This window comes from Oncorhynchus keta, chromosome 19, assembly GCF_023373465.1.
Source record: "Oncorhynchus keta strain PuntledgeMale-10-30-2019 chromosome 19, Oket_V2, whole genome shotgun sequence".
NCBI classification, from domain to species: domain Eukaryota; kingdom Metazoa; phylum Chordata; class Actinopteri; order Salmoniformes; family Salmonidae; genus Oncorhynchus; species Oncorhynchus keta.
The window spans coordinates 17,059,377-17,081,935 of NC_068439.1; the positions used below are offsets into that span (position 1 = coordinate 17,059,377).

The 22,559-nt window shown below is 46.0% G+C and overlaps 2 protein-coding genes across 2 annotated transcripts; one reads left to right on the forward strand and one right to left on the reverse strand.

The window, feature by feature from the left end:
- The first annotated feature begins 12,773 nt into the window (after positions 1–12,773).
- Positions 12,774–18,773, forward strand: LOC118397720 (gasdermin-E-like). Its single transcript, XM_035792617.2, has 9 exons — positions 12,774–12,991; positions 13,182–13,374; positions 13,921–14,101; positions 14,426–14,534; positions 14,682–14,840; positions 15,294–15,427; positions 15,595–15,784; positions 15,855–15,925; positions 16,207–18,773. The coding sequence occupies exons 1-9, from the start codon at positions 12,781–12,783 to the stop codon at positions 16,438–16,440; spliced, it is 1,482 nt and encodes a 493-aa protein (XP_035648510.1). The 5' UTR covers positions 12,774–12,780; the 3' UTR covers positions 16,441–18,773.
- A 549-nt stretch (positions 18,774–19,322) lies between these two features.
- LOC127909659 (uncharacterized) lies at positions 19,323–21,986 on the reverse strand. The gene is made up of 5 exons (XM_052471815.1): positions 21,289–21,986; positions 20,988–21,111; positions 20,365–20,525; positions 20,136–20,261; positions 19,323–19,751 (listed from the first exon to the last, which is right to left on the reverse strand). Exons 1-5 carry the CDS (start codon positions 21,984–21,986, stop codon positions 19,364–19,366), a joined length of 1,497 nt encoding a protein of 498 aa, XP_052327775.1. The 3' UTR covers positions 19,323–19,363.
- Positions 21,987–22,559: the final 573 nt, after the last annotated feature.

The following is a 22,559-nucleotide window of genomic DNA, read 5'->3' on the forward strand; positions in this document are numbered from 1 at the left end:
AAAATCAGTTTGAATGGTCGTCCAAAACGGAATTCCAAGTCAGGAACTCAAGCTTCTTCCTAGAGATCACTGATGTCATGATTTTGACCATTTTCTTTTTTCTTTTTTTCTTTTTTTCCCCCCAAGTTCCCAGTTGTCTTGAAAGCACCATGAGGTACACCACATGAGCAAAAGTATGGTGCAGCATGATTATCACTCCAGAGAATGCTTTTTCACTGCTCCAGAGTCCAATGGAGGCGAGCTTTACCCCACTTCAGCCAACGCTTGGCATTGCGTGAGGTGATCTTAGACATGTGTGCGGCTGCTCGGCCATGGAAACCAATTTAATGAAGCTCCCAACTAACAGTTACTGTGCTGACGTTGATTCCAGAAGCAGTTTGGAACTCTGAGTGTCGCAACTGAGGACAGATGATTTTTATGTGCTTCAGCACTTGGCGGGCCCGTTCTGTGCGCGTGTGTGGCCTACCACTTCACAATAATAGCACTTACAGTTGACCAGGGCAGAAATCTGACTTGTTGGAAAGGTGACATCCTAGGACGGTGCTGTATTGAAAGTCATTGAGCTCTTCAGTAAGGCAATTCTACTGAAAATGTTTGTCTATGGAAATTGCATGGCTGTGCTAGATTTTACACACCTGTTACCGGGTGTGGCTGAAATAGCTGAATCCACTCATTTGAAGTGGTGTCCATATACTTTCGTGTATATACAGTGCCTTCAGAATGTATTTAATACCTTCAGTACCAAGACTCTTCCTAGAGCTGGCAAAACTGAGCAATCGGGGGAGAAGGGCCTTGGTCAGGGAGGTGACCAAGAACCTGATTGTAGCTCTGCCAGAGTGACAAAGTTCCTCTGTGGAGATGGGAGAATCCAATCAGACTTTTATAGTAAAGTGACCAGACCACTCCTCAGTAAAACGCACATGACAACCCACTTGGACCAGAGAAACAAGATTCTCTGTTCTGATGAAACCAAGATTGAACTCCTCGGCCTGAATGCCAAGTGTCATGTCTAGAGGAAACCTGGCACCATCCCCACGGTGAAGCATGGTGGTGGCAGCATCATGCTTCACCATCCCCACGGTGAAGCATGGTGGTGGCAGCATCATGCTGTGGGGATATTTCTCAGCGGCAGGGACTGGGATACTAGTCAGGATTGAGGGAAAGATGAACGAAGCAAAGTACTGAGAGATCCTTGATGAAAGCCTCAGTCTGAAGTCCTGAGTGCAGGTTAAGGTTCATCTTCCAACAGGACAATGACCCTAAGCACACAGCCAAGACACCGCAGGAGTGGCTTTGGAACAAGTCTCTGAATGTCCTTGAGTGGCCCAGATGTGAACCGGATCTAACGTCTCTGGAGAGACCTGAAAATAGCTGTACAGTGACGCTCCCAATCCAACCTGACAGAGCTTGAGAGGATCTGCAGAGAAGAATGGGAGAAACTCCCCAAATACAGGTGTGCCAAGCTTGTAGCATCATAGAAGACTTGGCTGTAATCACTGCTTCTACAACGTACTGAGTAAAGGGTCTGGATACTTGTGCTTTTTATATTTTAATAAATTAGCAAAAATGTCAACCTGTTTTTGCTTTGTCATCATGGTGTATTGGGTGGGTGGGATTATATTTTAGAATAAGGCTCTTAACAAAACAATGTAGAAAAGTCCAGGGGTCTGAATACCCCCTGAAAGCCCTGTATAGTGTATGTTAAGGACTGTCAAAGATGTTAAGAAAATAAATATTGGTAGAAAATGATAACATGAAATACATTATCTACACCAATACCCACGTGCACCTGATAATAAACAAAGCAATGAGCGCTCTAAACAGCTGACTGCAAACAATGATAAATGAAGAAAGACTTATCAAGGGAGCATGGCAAACAATGATAAATGAAGAAAGACTTATCAAGGGAGCATGGCAAACAATGATAAATGAAGAAAGACTTATCAAGGGAGCATGGCAAACAATGATAAATGAAGAAAGACTTATCAAGGAGCATGGCAAACAATGATAAATGAAGAAAGACTTATCAAGGGAGCATGGCAAACAATGATAAATGAAGAAAGACTTATCAAGGGAGCATGGCAAACAATGATAAATGAAGAAAGACTTATCAAGGGAGCATGGCAAACAATGATAAATGAAGACTTATCAAGGGAGCATGGCAAACAATGATAAATGAAGAAAGACTTATCAAGGGAGCATGGCAAACAATGATAAATGAAGAAAGACTTATCAAGGGAGCATGGCAAACAATGATAAATGAAGACTTATCAAGGGAGCATGGCAAACAATGATAAATGAAGAAAGACTTATCAAGGGAGCATGGCAAACAATGATAAATGAAGAAAGACTTATCAAGGGAGCATGGCAAACAATGATAAATGAAAGACTTATCAAGGGAGCATGGCAAACAATGATAAATGAAGAAAGACTTATCAAGGGAGCATGGCAAACAATGATAAATGAAGAAAGACTTATCAAGGGAGCATGGCAAACAATGATAAATGAAGAAAGACTTATCAAGGGAGCATGGCAAACAATGATAAATGAAGAAAGACTTATCAAGGGAGCATGGCAAACAATGATAAATGAAGAAAGACTTATCAAGGGAGCATGGCAAACAATGATAAATGAAGAAAGACTTATCAAGGGAGCATGGCAAACAATGATAAATGAAGAAAGACTTATCAAGGGAGCATGGCAAACAATGATAAATGAAGAAAGACTTATCAAGGGAGCATGGCAAACAATGATAAATGAAGACTTATCAAGGGAGCATGGCAAACAATGATAAATGAAGAAAGACTTATCAAGGGAGCATGGCAAACAATGATAAATGAAGAAAGACTTATCAAGGGAGCATGGCAAACAATGATAAATGAAGAAAGACTTATCAAGGGAGCATGGCAAACAATGATAAATGAAGACTTATCAAGGGAGCATGGCAAACAATGATAAATGAAGAAAGACTTATCAAGGGAGCATGGCAAACAATGATAAATGAAGACTTATCAAGGGAGCATGGCAAACAATGATAAATGAAGAAAGACTTATCAAGGGAGCATGGCAAACAATGATAAATGAAGAAAGACTTATCAAGGGAGCATGGCAAACAATGATAAATGAAGAAAGACTTATCAAGGGAGCATGGCAAACAATGATAAATGAAGAAAGACTTATCAAGGGAGCATGGCAAACAATGATAAATGAAGAAAGACTTATCAAGGGAGCATGGCAAACAATGATAAATGAAGAAAGACTTATCAAGGGAGCATGGCAAACATTGTGAAAATGAGCAAGTCGCCCACAAAGGAAAATCAACCTGTTTAAAGGAGTGCAGTTGAGGCCTAAATCCAGAACTACTGAGTGGACAGGTAGAGAGGTGTGGGTGTTTGAGTTTGGAAGCTTTCATTTCAATATTTACCACTGTAAAACATATGTACCACTACATTTTTAACAAATAGGAGAATGGTTAAATTAGCATTATTTAGAGAACCCCAAAGTTGGACCTTTTTTTGCCTTTAGGGGAGCTAATGTTTCATTCAGGGGAGCTGAACCCCCCTCTGAGTAATTCACACCCTGATTTTTATGACACTTTTATTGTAGGTGTTATGACACGGTGTTGTAAAAATTGTCCTTCACTCTCTGCCTTGTCTATCGTCTTTATCTACATGTACCGGATAATGCGCTGATGCATTTGTTTCTCGTGTGTGTGTGTGTGTGTGTGTGTGTGTGTGTGTGTGTGTGTGTGTGTGTTACAGCAATCAGGAACCTTGTTTTACCTTCTTTGTGTTAATCATTAGCAGCTGAAGACTGCTGTGGAAAGAGCAGTTGGGATGATGAATACAGAATGATAATGAGACTTGACTCCTTCCTCATATTGTAAGTCAAACGACAAAGTAGCAGTTCTGTTTGGGTTCCGATTATGTAATGGACAAGTCCTGATTTCAAAAACACTGTGTGGAATTCAGTTTGTTTGACTCACACACACACACTGCTCATGTGATGTCAATTACCACGGTATACACTTTGGGGGCGTGGTGGAAGCAGAGGCCCAAAGTCTGTCCTTTCAAAAGTGCAGAAGTAGGACCAACCCACTTTGTCTGACTGACAACTCTCTGCTCCAATCGATACCGTAATAATGTTTGGATAGCCTATCGTATCGTTGTTGTTGTATAGCGGCACACATTTCATCAGAATGTAAAATAGAAAGTCCAAGTTGCGGGGTAATTATCAATGGGTGGTCAACTGTTTGTCGACTACTGTATAACATAGTACAACAGTTTCAAGTTATATGAATAGTGCATTTGAATAGTTTGAAACTTTCTTGCGCTGCTGTGCCTCAGGTGACTTACTAGTGCCAGAACCGACATTCAAAAAGTGACAGGCAACCGGACCGGTGGTTTTGGAGACGCTGCACTCGATCCCTGTTTAATAAATCCAGACTTTACAACAAGGTAGGTTATGAACAAGTGTTTTTTTTCGGCGTTGAATATACTTTATTTCTTCATCAAATCGAATTTTATTTGTTACATGCGCCGAGTACAACCCTAACATGAAATGCTTAATTACAAGACAATAAAATTACATAACGAGGCTATATACGGGGGTACTGGTACTGAGCCAATGTGCGAAAGGTATAGCAGAGGTAAATTATAGTGTTTCTGTTTTCCATACTTCTCTTCCCACATACAAACCTCACATTTTATTTCATAATATGGTGTATTGGGTCATTTGTTTCTATCCTCCTGTCCGCATCCACTTTATATACATATCATGTTTTATGATGTTTTCTTTCAATAACATAACTTTTTCCTGCAATTCCTATTCAGAATCATGCTTTATTTGGGATCAGATACTTTTAGACATCAGCAAAGCATGCCTCATTTACAGTCATTTATTATATATATATATATATATATTTTTTTTTTTTAAAACTTTTTATTTAACTAGGCAAGTCAGTTAAGAACCAATTCTTATTTTCAATGACGGCCTAGGAACAGTGAGTTAACTGCCTTGTTCAGGGGAAGAACGACAGATTTTTACCTTGTCAGCTCGGGGATTCAATCTTGCAACCTTTCGGTTACTAGTCCAACGTGCTAACCACTAGGCTACCTGCCGCCACATAATGAGGGTCTACGGAGGGGAGGGGGTCCTCCATTTACCAAATTGGGATTTCCCGACCACTATATGAGCCAGCACAACCTCATCCACACTGGATTCAGGGAAGGGTTGAAGGCAGTGGTCTGGAGGAGACAGAGTGAGGGCAGTGTTGGGACTACACATGGTTGCATATCTGATTTCTGGTAGCTACCTTCCCCTCATATCTGTCTTGATCTCTCGCTGAAGATGTATGATTTCTGCTTCCCTTTTCCCTCCTTTTCATTCCCTGACTCCTATTGAGAGTTTTTATTTTAAACATTCCAAACGCTGAAATGGATTATGCTGTTCTCTCTCAACCCTCTCCTCCCTCTCCTCTCTTTTTCCCTCAAGCTCCCTCTCTCTCCACCGCTCTTCCGCTAGATTGCTTTAAACTTGTTTTCTGAGCTGCTCTAATGCGAGGGGTGGCGTTAGGGGGTAAATGGTGTTATGATAACACAGTACAGGGGCCTTCCCTCTTGTCCAATGAGTGAGTCTGTTAGAACACACTTGGGGTGTTGGGGAATTTGAAGGTGAAATGAGGGGAAATACGGTATGACATTTGGAGATCACTAAAGAACACAACAGTAGTCAAATCTATGTATAATTCATGTTGGTAGGAAATAGGGGCGCAAGTTGGAGACATACAGACGCCTCACAAGTCCTCAACTGTCAGCTTCATTAAATAGTACCCACAAAACACCAGTCTCAACGTCAATAGTGAAGAGGCGACTCCGAGATGCTGGCCCTCTAGGCAGAGTTCCTCTGTCCTCTGTCCAGTGTCTGTGTCCATTTGAATCTTTTATTTTTTTTGGCCAGGATGAGAAGACTTTTTCTTTGCAACTCTGCCTCTTGACGTTGAGACTGGTGTTTTGCGGGTACTATTTAATGAAGCTGCCATTTGAGGACTTGTGAGGCGTCTGTTTCTCAAACTAGACACTCTAATGTACTTGTCCTCTTGCTCAGTTGTGCACCGGGGCCTCCCACTCTTTATATTCTGGTTAGAGACAGTTTGCGCTGTTCTGTGAAGGGAGAAGTACCCAGCTCTGTACGAGATCTTCAGTTTCTAAGTGCTTCCTTTATTTTGGCAGTTACCTGTATGTATAATGTTAATGGTGTTTATTGATGTGCATATAGATATCTATAATGCTGTTGTTTTATTGATTGTGTGTGTGTGTGTGTGTGTATAGATATGTTTACATTTACATTTAAGTCATTTAGCAGACGCTCTTATCCAGAGCGACTTACAAATTGGTGCATTCACCTTATGACATCCAGTGGAACAGCCACTTTACAATAGTGCATCTAAATCTTTTAGGGGGGGGGGGTGAGAAGGATTACTTATCCTATCCTAGGTATTCCTTAAAGAGGTGGGGTTTCAGGTGTCTCCGGAAGGTGGTGATTGACTCCGCTGTCCTGGCGTCGTGAGGGAGTCCACCATTGGGGGGCCAGAGCAGCGAACAGTTTTGACTGGGCTGAGCGGGAACTGTACTTCCTCAGTGGTAGGGAGGCGAGCAGGCCAGAGGTGGATGAACGCAGTGCCCTTGTTTGGGTGTAGGGCCTGATCAGAGCCTGGAGGTACTGAGGTGCCGTTCCCCTCACAGCTCCGTAGGCAAGCACCATGATCTTGTAGCGGATGCGAGCTTCAACTGGAAGCCAGTGGAGAGAGCGGAGGAGCGGGGTGACGTGAGAGAACTTGGGAAGGTTGAACACCAGACGGGCTGCGGCGTTCTGGATGAGTTGTAGGGGTTTGATGGCACAGGCAGGGAGCCCAGCCAACAGCGAGTTGCAGTAATCCAGACGGGAGATGACAAGTGCCTGGATTAGGACCTGCGCCGCTTCCTGTGTGAGGCAGGGTCGTACTCTGCTGATGTTGTAGAGCATGAACCTACAGGAACGGGCCACCGCCTTGATGTTAGTTGAGAACGACAGGGTGTTGTCCAGGATCACGCCAAGGTTCTTAGCGCTCTGGGAGGAGGACACAATGGAGTTGTCAACCGTGATGGCGAGATCATGGAACGGGCAGTCCTTCCCCGGGAGGAAGAGCAGCTCCGTCTTGCCGAGGTTCAGCTTGAGGTGGTGATCCGTCATCCACACTGATATGTCTGCCAGACATGCAGAGATGCGATTCGCCACCTGGTCATCAGAAGGGGGAAAGGAGAAGATTAATTGTGTGTCGTCTGCATAGCAATGATAGGAGAGACCATGTGAGGTTATGACAGAGCCAAGTGACTTGGTGTATAGCGAGAATAGGAGAGGGCCTAGAACAGAGCCCTGGGGGACACCAGTGGTGAGAGCGCGTGGTGAGGAGACAGATTCTCGCCACGCCACCTGGTAGGAGCGACCTGTCAGGTAGGACGCAATCCAAGCGTGGGCCGCGCCGGAGATGCCCAACTCGGAGAGGGTGGAGAGGAGGATCTGATGGTTCACAGTATCGAAGGCAGCCGATAGGTCTAGAAGGATGAGAGCAGAGGAGAGAGAGTTAGCTTTAGCAGTGCGGAGCGCTCCGTGATACAGAGAAGAGCAGTCTCAGTTGAATGACTAGTCTTGAAACCTGACTGATTTGGATCAAGAAGGTCATTCTGAGAGAGATAGCGGGAGAGCTGGCCAAGGACGGCACGTTCATGAGTTTTGGAGAGAAAAGAAAGAAGGGATACTGGTCTGTAGTTGTTGACATCGGAGGGATCGAGTGTAGGTTTTTTCAGAAGGGGTGCAACTCTCGCTCTCTTGAAGACGGAAGGGACGTAGCCAGCGGTCAGGGATGAGTTGATGAGCGAGGTGAGGTAAGGGAGAAGGTCTCCGGAAATGGTCTGGAGAAGAGAGGAGGGGATAGGGTCAAGCGGGCAGGTTGTTGGGCGGCCGGCCGTCACAAGACGCGAGATTTCATCTGGAGAGAGAGGGGAGAAAGAGGTCAGAGCACAGGGTAGGGCAGTGTGAGCAGAACCAGCGGTGTCGTTTGACTTAGCAAACGAGGATCGGATGTCGTCGACCTTCTTTTCAAAATGGTTGACGAAGTCATCTGCAGAGAGGGAGGAGGATTCAGGAGGGAGGAGAAGGTGGCAAAGAGCTTCCTAGGGTTAGAGGCAGATGCTTGGAAGTTAGAGTGGTAGAAAGTGGCTTTGGCAGCAGAGACAGAGGAGGAAAATGTAGAGAGGAGGGAGTGAAAGGATGCCAGGTCCGCAGGGAGGCGAGTTTTCCTCCATTTCCGCTCGGCTGCCCGGAGCCCTGTTCTGTGAGGCGTATGTATAGTGTAATTGCTGTTTATTTGTGTGTGTGTATAGATATGTATAGTGTAATTGTTTTTTAATGATATGTATAGTGTAATTGTTTTTTAATGATGTGTGTGTGTGTGTGTGTGTGTGTGTGTGTGTGTGTGTGTGTGTGTGTGTGTGTGTGTGTGTGTGTGTGTGTGTGTGTGTGTGTGTGTGTGTGTGTGTGTGTGTGTGTGTGTGTGTATACAGTGGGGCAAAAAAAGTATTTAGTCAGCCACCAATTGTGCAAGTTCTCCCACTTAAAAAGATGAGAGAGGCCTGTAATTTTCATCATAGGTACACTTCAACTATGACAGACAAAATGAGAAAAACAAAAATCCATAAAATCACATTGTAGGATTTCTTAATGAATTTATTTGCAAATTATGGTGGAAAATAAGTATTTGGTCAATAACAAAAGTTTATCTCAATACTTTGTTATATACCCTTTGTTGGCAAGTCTTCACAAGGTTTTCACACACTGTTGCTGGTATTTTGGCCCATTCCTCCATGCAGATCTCCTCTAGAGCAGTGATGTTTTGGGGCTGTTGCTGGGCAACACGGACTTTCAACTCCCTCCAAAGATTTTCTATGGGGTTGAGATCTGCAGACTGGCTAGGCCACCAGGACCTTGAAATGCTTCTTCCGAAACCACTCCTTCGTTGCCCGGGCGGTGTGTTTGGGATCATTGTCATGCTGAAAGACCCAGCCACATTTAATATTCAATGCCCTTGCTGATGGAAGGAGGTTTTCACTCAAAATCTGACGATACATGGCCCCATTCATTTTTTCCTATACACGGATCAGTCGTCCTGGTCCCTTTGCAGAAAAACAGCCCCAAAGCATGATGTTTCCACTCCCATGTTTCACAGTAGGTATGGTGTTCTTTGGATGCAACTCAGCATTCTTTGTCCTCCAAACACGACGAGTTGAGTTTTTACCAAACGTCTGGCACTGCAAGATTTGAGTCCCTGGCGGCGTAGTGTGTTACTGATGGTAGGCTTTGTTACTTTGGTCCCAGTTCTCTGCAGGTCATTCATTAGGTCCCACTGTGTGGTTCTGGGATTTATGCTCACCGTTCTTGTTATCATTTTGACCCCACGGGGTGAGATCTTGCATGGAGCCCCAGATCGAGGAAGATTATCAGTGGTCTTGTATATCTTCCATTTCCTAATAATTGATTTCTTCAAACCAAGCTGCTTACCTATTGCAGATTCAGTCTTCCCAGCCTGGTGCAGGTCTACAATTTTGTTTCTGGTGTCCTTTAACAGCTCTTTGGTCTTGGCCATAGTGGGGTTTGGAGTGTGACTGTTTGAGGTTGTGGACAGGTGTCTTTTATACTGATAAAAAGTTCAAACAGGTGCCATTAATACAGGTAACGAGTGGAGGACAGAGGAGCCTCTTAAATAAGAAGTTACAGGTCTGTGAGAGCCAGAAATCTTGCTTGTTTGGAGGTGACCAAAAATGTATTTTCCACCATGATTTGCAAATACATTCATTAAAATCCTACAATGTGATTTTCTGTATTTATTTTCTCCCTCATTTTGTCTGTCATAGTTGAAGTGTACCTATGATGAAAATTACAGGCCTCTCATCTTTTTAAGTGGGAGAACTTGCACAATTGGTGGCTGACAATACTTTTTTGCCCCACTGTATATACTGTTGATATGTATAGTGTAATTGTTGTTTATTGATGTGTTCATGCAGGGTTCATCTGCAAAAGAGAGCCTCAGCATGACTTCCTGCTTAAATAGAGGATCAATAAAATGTACCCATTCATTTCTATTTGGCACAAAATAATCTGAAACACAACCAAAATGAACTGCAAATACATCCAACAAGTTTGTAGAGTCACACGCGTGCTCTCAATATGGGACCAAATAAAACACTTTTGACTATTTTATTGACACCACCCTTGATCAGTCACTGGCTTTATCAATAAGTGCATCGAGGACGTCGTCCCCACAGTAACTGTACGTACATACCAGAACCATTTGCACTGAGCTAAAGGGTAGAGCTGCTGCTTTCAAGAAGCGGGACTCTAACCCGGAAGCTTATAAGAAATCCTGCTATGCCCTCTGACGAACCATCTAAACAGGCAAAGCATCAATACAGGACTAAGATCAAATCGTACTACACCGGCTCCGATGCTCACCAGATGTGGCAGGGCTTGCAAACCATAACAGACTACAAAGGGAAGCACAGCCGAGAGCTGCCCAGTGACACGAGCCTACCAGACGAGCTAAATAACTTCTATGCTCGCTTCGAGGCAAGTAACACTGAAACATGCATGAGAGCATCAGCTGTTCCAGATGACTGTGTGATCACGCTCTCCACAGCTGATGTAAGACCTTTTAAACAGGTCAACATTCACAAGGCTGCCGGGCCAGATGGATTACCAGAACGTGTACTCGAGCATGAGCTGACCAACTGGCAAGTGTCTTCACTGACATTTTCAACATTTCCATGTCTGAGTCTGTAATAGCAACATGTTTTAAGCAGACCACCATAGTGCCTGTGCCCAAGAACACAAAGGTAACCTGCCTAAATGACTACCGACCAATAGCACTCACATCTGTAGCCATGAAATGCTTTGAAAGGCTGGTCATAGCTCACATCAACACCATTATCCTAAAACCCTAGACCCACTCCAATTTGCATACTGCACCAACAGAACCACAGATGATGCAATCTCTATTGCACTCCACACTGCCCTTTCCTACCTGGACAAAAGTAACACCTATGTGAGAATGCTGTTCATTGACTACAGCTCAGCGTTCAACACCATAGTGCCCTAAAAGCACATCACTAAGCTAAGGACCCTGGGACTAAACACCTCCCTTTGTAACCGGATCCTGGACTTCCTGAAGGGCGCCCCCCAGGTGGTAAGGGTAGGTAACAACACATCCGCCACACTGATCCTCAACACGGGGGCCCCTCAAGGGTGTGTGCTCAGTCCCCTCCTGTACTCCCTGTTCACTCATGACTGAATGCCCAGGCACGACTCAAACACCATCATTACGTTTGCTGATGACACAACAGTGGTATCCCTGATCACAGACAACGATGAGAGCCTATAGGGAGGAGGTCAGAGACCTGACCGTGTGGTACAAGGACAACAACCACTCCCTCAACGTGATCAAGACAAAGGAGATGATTGTGGACTACAGGAAAAAAGGAGGACCGAGCATGCTCCTATTCTCATCGACGGGGCTGTAGTGGAGCAGGTTGAGAGCTTCAAGTTCCTTGATGTCCACATCACCAACAAACTAACATGGTCCAAGCACACCAAGACAGTCGTGAAGTGGGCACAACAAAACCTATTCCCCCTCAGGAGACTGAAAAGATTTGACATGGGTCCTCAGATCCTCAAGGTTTTACAGCTGCACCATCGAGAGCATCCTGACGGGTTGCATCACCACCTGGTATTACAACTGCTCGGCCTCCGACCGCAAGGCACTACAGAGGATAGTGCGTAGGGCCCAGTCCATCACTGGGGCCAAGCTCCCTGCCATCCAGGACCTCTATACCAGGTGGTGTCAGAGGAAGGCCCTAAAAATTGTCAAAGACTCCAGCCACCCTAGTCATAGACTGTTCTCTCTGCTGCCGCATGGCAAGCGGTACCAGAGCGGCCAGTATAGATCCAAGAGGCTTCTAAACAGCTTCTACCCCCAAGCCATAAGACTCCTGAACAGCTAATCAAATGACTACCCAGACTATTTGCATTGCCCCCCCCCCTTCTAAGCTGCTGCTACTCTCTGTTATTATCTATGCATAGTCACTTTAATAACTTTACCCACATGTACATATTACCTTGACACCGGTGCCCCTGCACATTGACTCTGTACCGGTACCCCCTGCATATAGCCTCCACATTGACTCTGTACCGGTACCCCCTGCATATAGCCTCCACATTGACTCTGAACCGGTACCCCCTGTATATAGCCCCGCTATTGTTATTTACTGCTGCTCTTTAATTATTTGCTATTCTTATCTCTAACTTTTTTTGTTGGTATTTTCTTAAAACTGTATTGTTGGTTAAGTGCTTGTAAGTAAGCATTTCACTGTTGTATTCGGCACATATGACAAATACAATTTGATTTAATTTGATAAAGATTACCAATAATGACTGTATAAAATAAATAATTCAAATAATGAGCTATATTGTATGCTCTAAAAAATTGCTAAATTATATTATTTTATACTAATTACAATTGCTCAAAGAACGTTTTTGTTTAACACATAATAATAACAATTTTCAAGAAGGTAGTAGTCAAAATTGTTGACATAGTTGCCATAGGCAACTTCATCTTACTTTAGTGTTTGAGGTGTTTGTGTGTAACTGTGTCTCCACCTTCCTACAGGTGTTGGCCTTGTCCCCCAACAAGTGATGTTTGCCAAGGCAACCGCAAACTTTGTCCGTCAGATTGACCCGGATGGAACTCTGATCTCTGTCTCCCGCCTTAACGACTCAGACAAATTGGTTCCCATGGCACTGGTCGTCAAGCGCAACCGTTTCTGGTTCTGGCAACAGCCCAAGTACCAGCCCTCTGGCTTCACACTCAGTCACCTGTTGTTAGGAGACAAAGAGCTCACTCCAGGTACAGTAGAGCCATGGTTACTCCTCATAAACACCTCACATTTCATATTTTGCCCATACACAGCTGTCTGAAACATATCTGGCCGTTCATACCTTACACATCTGACTTAATCCTGCTGTCTGTCTGTCTGGTCTGGTCTCGTCTCGTCTCTACTCTTCCTACGCTCTTGTCTCTGTGCTTGATCTCTCAGACGTGTCTGAGTCAGACTTCCTGTCGTATGAGGGGAGGTTTGGAGACAACCTGAGTGGGAAGCTGGACGTCAAGGCTGGGAACGTCAGTGTCAACTTGGAGGGGGGGGGCTATTCCAAGCTCCAATCATCATTCAGCAAGCTGAAGAAGCAGGATGTTGATGTACAGAAGCTACTGCTAGCCTCCAATGACAGGTGGAGTGTTGTAACAATGTGCAAATAGTTTAAGTACAAAAGGGAAATAAATATGTGTTGTATTTACAATGGTGTTTGTTCTTCACTGGTTAACCTTTTCTTGTGGCAACAGGTCACAAAGCTTGCTGCTGTGATGGCAAACTGGTATTTCATCCAATAGTTATGGATGGGAGTTTATCAAAAATCTCTGTCTCTCTCTCTCCCCTTGTCTCGATCTCTCTCCCTCTTTCTTTCTCTCAATTCAGAGGGCTTTATTGGCATGGGAAACATATTTACGTTGCCAAAGCAAGTGAAATAGATAATAAACAAAAGTGAAATAAACAATCAAAAATTCAGTTAACATTACACTCACAAAAGTTTCAAAGGAATATAGTCATTTCATATGTAATACTATGGCTATGTACAGGGTTATAACGATGTGCAAATAGTTTGTGTTTCTCTCTCTATCTCTGTTTGTGTTTCCTTCCTCACACCAGACCCAGTCTCTCCAGTTGTCTTCATGTACAGCCCTCTCAACCTCTTTAACCCCCCTCTCTCTGTGTGTAGGGTAGTGGACATGCAGCATGGTCTAGTGCAGCAGTGTCAGAAGCATACGGAGGTGTTTGCTGTGTTGAAGGAGAGGGTCCTAACCACCACCCCCTGCTCCATCTCAGAACAGGTCCAGGAACAGGGCACCTGCCAGAGGGTTCTGGGACTACTGGGCAACCTGGGGACACATGCTGTACAGGTGGGTTATTATACGTGTAGCTGGAAACGGCTGATTTTTAGGCCTACAGAGGCCCATTATCAGCAACCATCACTCCTGTGTTCCAATGGCACGTTGTTAACTCATCCAAGTTTATAATTTTAAAGGCTAATTGATCATTAGAAAAACCCTTTTGCAATTATGTTAGCATAGCTGAAAACTGTTGTTATGCTTAAAGAAGCAATAAAACTGGCCTTTTTAGACTAGTTGAGTATCTGGAGCATCAGCAGTTGTGGGTTCGATTACAGCCTCAAAATGTCCAAAAACAAAGACCTTTCTTCTGAAAGTCGTCAGGTGTGTTTGCAGGAGAATGGCAGTATAGAGATGGACAGTAACGTTTCCTTGGAGATTCCCCCTCTCACTGTCATCGCCTACAGCCTCATAGAGTTAGAGGTCAGGAAAGACGGACACTATGGTGAGTGTGTGTCTGTGTGTAGTTGTATCATGAAAGGCTGTGTGTGATGTGTGTGACCTACTGCTATAGGTACTATTACATTGCGGTTCTACATGGTGAATGAATAATTGTCTTTCATTCTCTCTCTCTTTCTCTCTCTATTGTCAGAGCTGTGTCTCCAGCATGGTACTCTGGGAGGATTCGAGGCAGACTCTGGGAGGACCTCGCCATCCCAGGATTCCTTTGACGCCCTGTGTGTAGTGGACGGGCTGGAGTGGATGGAGAAGGAGATTCCTGAAGGAGCACCACTCGGCACACTGCAGAAAAGTATGCATTTCTTTATCCATCCAGCCACTCATTCATTCATTGCTGATACAGGTCAGTTGATAATTGAGTTCCCTTTTATTGTTGACGTTGAGATATACAGCAGTTGATTTGACCAACATGTGTTTGTGTGTGATATTGTGTCAATATATAAAACAGGAAGTGAAATCTGTTGACAGCTATTCCACTAAAGAAATTGAGAATTGTCTTCTTCTTTTCATCAAATAAATGATACTGAGAGAGGAAGTGCAGTGCTGAGTTTGTAACTTTGGATAAAATATTTAATGTAACAATTGTGATTTACGTTGTGATTTTTCACACAGAAACAGACTGAGAGAAATATTCCTCTTAGCATTATTTAGTGGTCTGGTCATTCTGTCATCAGTGATGTGCCATCAGAAAAGTGAGCCTAAGAGTCAAGCTCTGATTGGTTATTTATCTCTCTCTCCCCTACAGACTTGCAGGGGTTGGACTTGGAGGTCTATGCAGGTCAGTTAGCGGTTCTCCCAGAGTCGACCCGGTTAGCTCTGTTCCAAAGACTCCTGGACGTTCTAGTGGACAGAACCACACTCTCAGTTCTGGAACACATGGTAAGTGTCACAGGGCCCAGGGCCAAATGTAGTGCATTATAAAGGTATAAGGGGGCCATTTCGAATGCAGCCCTTGTCTGATGGCATTGTTTGGTGGAGTTTTTAGACCAGGCATAGTCATATCTGACACAGTATGATTTGGCAATGATTCTCTCTCTCTCTCTTAGTTGGAGGGGTTGTGCAGAGGTGAGGAACCTGACCCTGCAGAGGTAAATCAATTAGCTGTGACTCAAAACAAATCTGTTTTCGCCCTATTGGACCTGGTCCAGAAAGGCCCAACCAATGAGATACAGGCTGACAGAGCCTCCGCCTCCCCTCACCTGACCGCCACTCATCTGCTGGTCAGCGCCTTGGAGGGTGAGTGTATGTGTGAGTGAGAGTGAGAGTGTGTTGCATTCTCTAACCCCTGTGTGTTGCATTTCTGTAGCGTTGCCTGAAGCTGCTCTGACTCTGCTGGGAGAATCTAGCCCTGATGTCCTGGAAGCTCTCAACACTCTGGTCAGTATGATTTTATTCACTATATGATTCACTAGTCACTTTAAACGACTCACCATTCAATACTGAAGCCCTCAACCCTCTGGTCAGTCTGATTCAAATCACTTTATGATTCAAGAGTGACTTTATACAACTCACAATTCACTATTCCTGATTCACAAATAAGGCTTTGATATGAATACTCTGGGCAAAACATGGACAGAAATAATGAATCAGACACTCGTCATTATCTATTCCACTGTAGACCCGGTAACTCTTATCAACCTGCGTTGTCTGTCCCACAGGTGACCAAGCTAAAGGTAAACAGTCAGTCCCTCCCCCTTGAGTCGCTGCCCCTCCCCCTACAGGATGAGGGGGCATTCCATTGGGCAGAGCAGCTCCTCTTCTCCTCCAAAGTGACGCTGCGGAGAGAGACTGACAGGATGTGGGCGGAGACAGGAAGAAAGCCAGGAGTGTTTCCATTGGTCATGTGCATCGCTGTGCAGGGACTGACATCTCTGTATGCTGGTAAAGGGTAGCATGCATAGATGGATGGATGGGTATGTTTAAAATGTATTACGTTTTATCAATTCCAGTCCATCGCTTGTGTGTTTGCCCTATATACAGTCGTGGCCACAAGTTTTGAGAATGACACAAATATTAATTTCCACAAAGTTTGCTGCTTCAGTGTCTTTAGATATTTTTGCCAGATGTGACTATGGAATACTGAAGTATAATTACAAGCATTTCATAGGCTTTTATTGACAATTACATGAAGTTGATGCAAAGAGTCAATATTTGCAGTGTTGACCCTTCTTTTTCAAGACCTCTGCAATCCGCCCTGGCATGCTGTCAATTAACTTCTGGGCCACATCCTGACTGATGGCAGCCCATTCTTGCATAATCAATGCTTGGAGTTTGTCAGAATTTGTGGGTTTTTGTTTGTCCACTTGCATCTTGAGGATTGACCACAAATTCTCAATGGGATTAAGGTCTGGGGAGTTTCCTGGCCATGGACCCAAAATATCGTTGTGTTGTTCCCCGAGCCACTTAGTTATCACTTTTGCCTTATGACAAGGTGCTCCATCATGCTGGAAAAGGCATTGTTCGTCACCAAACTGTTCCTGGATGGTTGGGAGAAGTTGCTCACGGAGGATGTGTTGGTACCATTCTTTATTCATGTCTGTGTTCTTCGGCAAAATTGTGAGTGAGCCCACTCCCTTGGCTGAGAAGCAACCCCACACTTGAATGGCCTCAGGATGCTGGACTGATGTTAGCGCTCACCTTGTCTTCTCCGGACAAGCTTTTATCCGGATGCCCCAAACAATCGGAAAGGGGATTCATCAGAGAGAATGACTTTACCCCAGTCCTCAGCAGTCCAATCCCTGTACCTTTTGCAGAATATCAGTCTGTCCCTGATGTTTTTCCTGGAGAGAAGTGGCTTCTTTGCTGCCCTTCTTGACACCAGGCCATCCTCCAAAAGTCTTCACCTCACTGTGCGTGCAGTTAAACTCACACCTGCCTGCTGCCATTCCTGAGCAAGCTCTGTATTGGTGGTGCTCCGATCCCGCAGCTGAATCAACTTTAGGAGACGGTCCTGGCACTTGCTGGACTTTCTTGGGCTCCCTGAAGCCTTCTTCACAACAATTGAACCGCTCTCCTTGAAGTTCTTGATGATCCAATAAATGGTTGATTTAGGTGCAATCTTACTGGCAGCAATATCCTTGCCTGTGAAGCCCTTTTTGTGCAAACCAATGATGACGGTTCCTTGCAGGTAACCATGATTGACAGAGGAAGAACAATGATTCCAAGCACCACCCTCCTTTTGAAGCTTCCAGTCTGTTATTCAAACTCAATCAGCATGACAGAGTGATCTCCAGCCTTGTGCTCGTCAACACTCACACCTGTGGTAACAAAAGAATCCCTGACATGAAGTCTGCTGGTCCTTTTGTGGCAGGACTGAAATGCAGTGGAAATGTTTTAATGTGATTTGCATGGCAAAGAGGGACTTTGCAATTCATCTGATCACTCTTCATAACATTCTGGAGTATCTGCAAATTGCCATCATACAAACTGAGGCAGCAGACTCTGTGAAAATTAATATTTGTGTCATTCTCAAAACCATTGGCCATGACTGTACACTCAATGAATTTTGTATTTTTGGAGACACTTATAAAAAGCTGTAAGAGAATCTACTCCAGAATAGATTTTCAGAAACTTTAATGTGTTTGGAAAGAAGTTGAAAGCCGAAGTCATTTGTGATTGAGTCGACATACCATTTACCGTGAACACCGTCTCCACTAAAGCAGGAGAATTGCCTTAAAATGTAAAGCTGAACTTATGCAATGCGGATTGAATAGAGCCCTCACAGTATATTACCTCTACATTTAATGTAGAAGTGTTTATAAATATAGTATATTCTTATTTTACAATAAAAGTGACTCAAATGACACAATGCATAATTTTGTACTGAAGAATGTTTGTTTCAAATGCTTGTTTTGTTTTTCACGTTTTGTGTTTGCTTTTCATGTATTGTGCAATTGATGTGTATATAGTTACAGGTAACTGCCAAAATAAAGGAAACATCAACATAAAGTGTCTTAATATAGTATTGGTCCACCGCAATCCAGAACAGTTTCAATGTGCCTTGGCATGATTCTACAAGTGTCTGGAACTCTATTGGAGGGATGCGACACCATTCTTCCACCAGAAATGTCATCATTTGGTGTTTTTTGTTATAGTGGTGGAAAACGCTGTCTCAGGCGCCACTCCAGAATCTTCCATGAGTTTAATTGGGTTGAGATCTGATGTCTTGAGACGACCACGGCATATGGCTGACATCGTTTTCATGCTCAACAAACCTTTCAGGCACATCTTGTGCCCTGTGGGTGGGGGCATTGTCATCCTATGGGGGCATAGCCATGGTAGCCAAAATATCCAGCATTTTTATACATGACCCTAAGCATGATGGGATGTTAATTGCTTAATTAACTCAGGAACCACACATGTGTGGAAGCACCTGCTTTAAATATGCTTTGTATCCCTGTTTGTATTATCTTGGCAGTTTCCTGTCTATTGCCTCTAAGACAGGAAGTCAAAGCATATTGCTATTTGTGTAAAATTATACAGCTTTTTAATAATATAATCAATATGTTGCATTTCATCATTTCACAGTTCTACGTAGTTGCAATGCTGCCACTAAACTATGCATTCTGTGTTTTTAATCAAATGTACTGTATATTTATGAACCATCCATTGTCTCTGAATGGTGTTAAATATGAACTAAACATAGCCATTACCCAAAACAACAAAGGACAAATACTTTCCAGATGAATTTCTGTCAATTTAATGTAACAATGTATTGCTTTAGAGATGTATTTCACAACACAAGGTTGTTGTAGGACACCAGTTGGGACTTTGTTCAGAATGACCACAGAAAACAGTCAGAATATAGTATTTGGGTTACAGCACAGGAGGGCTTTGGTGCTTTGACACCGGAGGAGGACTGTGGGAGACACTGGGGGAGGACTGTGGGAGACACTGGGGGAGGACTGTGGGAGACACTGGGGGAGGACTGTGGGAGACACTGGGGGAGGACTGTGGGAGACACTGGGGGAGGACTGTGGGAGACACTGGAGGAGGACTGTGGGAGACACTGGGGGAGGACTGTGGGAGACACTGGGGAGGACTGTGGGAGACACTGGGGGAGGACTGTGGGAGACACTGGAGGAGGACTGTGGGAGACACTGGAGGAGGACTGTGGGAGACACTGGAGGAGGACTGTGGGAGACACTGGAGGAGGACTGTGGGAGACACTGGAGGAGGACTGTGGGAGACACTGGGGGAGACACTGGGGGAGGACTGTGGGAGACACTGGAGGAGGGCTGTGGGAGACACTGGGGGAGGACTGTGGGAGACACTGGAGGAGGGCTGTGGGAGACACTGGGGGAGGACTGTGGGAGACACTGGGGAGGACTGTGGGAGACACTGGGGGAGGACTGTGGGAGACACTGGGGAGGACTGTGGGAGACACTGGGGAGGACTGGGGAGACACTGGAGGAGGACTGTGGGAGGGAGAAGGACTGTGGGGGAGACACCGGAGGAGGACTGTGGGAGACACCGGGGAGACACTGGAGGGGGGGCTGTGGGAGACACTGGAGGAGGACTGTGGGAGACACTGGGGAGGACTGTGGGAGACACCGGGGGAGGACTGTGGGAGACACCGGAGGAGGACTGTGGGAGACACTGGAGGAGGACTGTGGGAGACACTGGAGGAGGACTGTGGGAGACACTGGAGGAGGACTGTGGGAGACACTGGAGGAGGACTGTGGGAGACACTGGGGGAGGACTGTGGGAGACACTGGGGGAGGACTGTGGGAGACACTGGAGGAGGACTGTGGGAGACACCGGGGGAGACACTGGAGGAGGGCTGTGGGAGACACTGGAGGAGGACTGTGGGAGACACTGGGGAGGACTGTGGGAGACACTGGGGGAGGACTGTGGGAGACACTGGAGGAGGACTGTGGGAGACACTGGAGGAGGACTGTGGGAGACACTGGAGGAGGACTGTGGGAGACACTGGAGGAGGACTGTGGGAGACACTGGAGGAGGACTGTGGGAGACACTGGAGGAGGAGACACTGGAGGAGGGCTGTGGGAGACACTGGAGGAGGACTGTGGGAGACACTGGGGAGGACTGTGGGAGACACTGGGGAGGACTGTGGGAGACACTGGGGAGGACTGTGGGAGACACTGGGGAGGACTGTGGGAGACACTGGGGAGGACTGTGGGAGACACTGGGGGAGGACTGTGGGAGACACTGGAGACACCGGGGAGGAGGACTGTGGGAGACACTGGGGAGGACTGTGGGAGACACTGGGGAGGACTGTGGGAGACACCTGGGGAGGACTGTGGGAGACACCTGTGGGGGGGAGGACTGTGGGAGACACCGGGGAGGACTGTGGGAGACACCTGGGGGAGGACTGTGGGAGACACCTGGGGAGGACTGTGGGAGACACTGGGGGGAGGACTGTGGGAGACACTGGGGAGGACTGTGGGAGACACTGGAGTAGGACTGTGGGAGACACCTGGGGGAGGACTGTGGGAGACACTGGAGGAGGACTGTGGGAGACACCGGGGAGGACTGTGGGAGACACCGGGGAGGACTGTGGGAGACACTGGAGGAGGACTGTGGGAGACACCGGGGGAGGACTGTGGGAGGGAGACACTGGGGAGGACTGTGGGAGACACCGGAGGAGGGCTTTGGGAGACACTGGAGGAGGACTGTGGGAGACACTGGGGGAGGACTGTGGGAGACACCGGGGGAGGACTGTGGGAGACACTGGTGGAGGACTGTGGGAGACACTGGGGGAGGACTGTGGGAGTCACCGGGGGAGGACTGTGGGAGACACCGGGGGAGGACTGTGGGAGACACCGGGGGAGGACTGTGGGAGACACCGGAGGAGGACTGTGGGAGACACCGGGGGAGGACTGTGGGAGACACCGGGGGAGGACTGTGGGAGACACCGGAGGAGGACTGTGGGAGACACCGGAGGAGGACTGTGGGAGACACTGGAGGAGGACTGTGGGAGACACTGGGGGAGGACTGTGGGAGACACGGGAGGAGGACTGTGGGAGACACTGGAGGAGGGCTTTGGTGCTTTGACACCGGAGGAGGACTGTGGGAGACACTGGAGGAGGACTGTGGGAGACACTGGGGGAGGACTGTGGGAGACACTGGGGGAGGACTGTGGGAGACACCGGAGGAGGGCTTTGGTGCTTTGACACCGGAGGAGGACTGTGGGAGACACTGGAGGAGGACTGTGGGAGTCACGGAGGAGGACTGTGGGAGACACTGGAGGAGGACTGTGGGAGACACTGGAGGAGGACTGTGGGAGACACTGGAGGAGGGCTTTGGTGCTTTGACACCGGAGGAGGACTGTGGGAGACACCGGAGGAGGACTGTGGGAGACACTGGGGGAGGACTGTGGGAGACACTGGAGGAGGGCTTTGGTGCTTTGACACCGGAGGAGGACTGTAGGAGACACCGGAGGAGGACTGTGGGATAGTATTGTTTCGTGCCACATCAACTAATTAAAAAACGTCAAGCACCTTACATACAGATCAGGGTAGATGGTGAATGGTAAAAGCAGGATGTAGTCTGTTCAATATAGAAAACACAAAGCAAAGGATTATATGAGACAAAAATAGTCACTAAGCTAAAAATGATCATCATAGCCACAAAAGACAGTGAATCCTACGGTAGTAAAAGAAAGACGAAGAAACACCGTGTTTAGATGCTGATATTCAATAGTACAATGTAAAGTGTAAAGCCCTTTTCCTTTCATTCTCTTTGTAGGATATGTGAGGGATAGAAATTCAGACAAGTTCATTTTTGCTGAGGTCACAATTCTAAAGAGGTAAATACAAACGTCAGGGGGGGTAGCCTAACAGTACACTGGTATTTGGGGGGGTCTACGACAATCACACAAGGGGTGTCCACAGGATTTGGTCTGAGACACACTAGTTGTCATAGCAATGACATGCGGCGTAAAAAGGTTTCCTTGGCAACACTGCTCAGAGTTCTGGAATATTGCATAGTGTCTCATCTTCATTATTGACCTGTGTTGATATAACAATAATAAATACTCTTTCTAGAG

Coding starts and splice junctions, on each gene's coding strand:
- LOC118397720 (XM_035792617.2), top strand. CDS start 12,781: ATGTTTGCCAAGGCAACCGCAAACTTTGTCCGTCAGATTGACCCGGAT. Junction 12,992..13,181: donor AGACAAAGAGCTCACTCCAG/GTACAGTAGAGC, acceptor TTGATCTCTCAG/ACGTGTCTGAGTCAGACTTC. Junction 14,102..14,425: donor TGGGGACACATGCTGTACAG/GTGGGTTATTAT, acceptor GTGTGTTTGCAG/GAGAATGGCAGTATAGAGAT.
- LOC127909659 (XM_052471815.1), bottom strand. CDS start 21,986: ATGTGGCACGAAACAATACTATCCCACAGTCCTCCTCCGGTGTCTCCT. Junction 21,112..21,288: donor TCTCCCACAGTCCTCCCCCG/GTGACTCCCACA, acceptor TCCCTCCCACAG/TCCTCCCCCGGTGTCTCCCA. Junction 19,752..20,135: donor CTCCTCCAGTGTCTCCCACA/GTCCTCCTCCGG, acceptor GTCCTCCCCCAG/TGTCTCCCCCAGTGTCTCCC.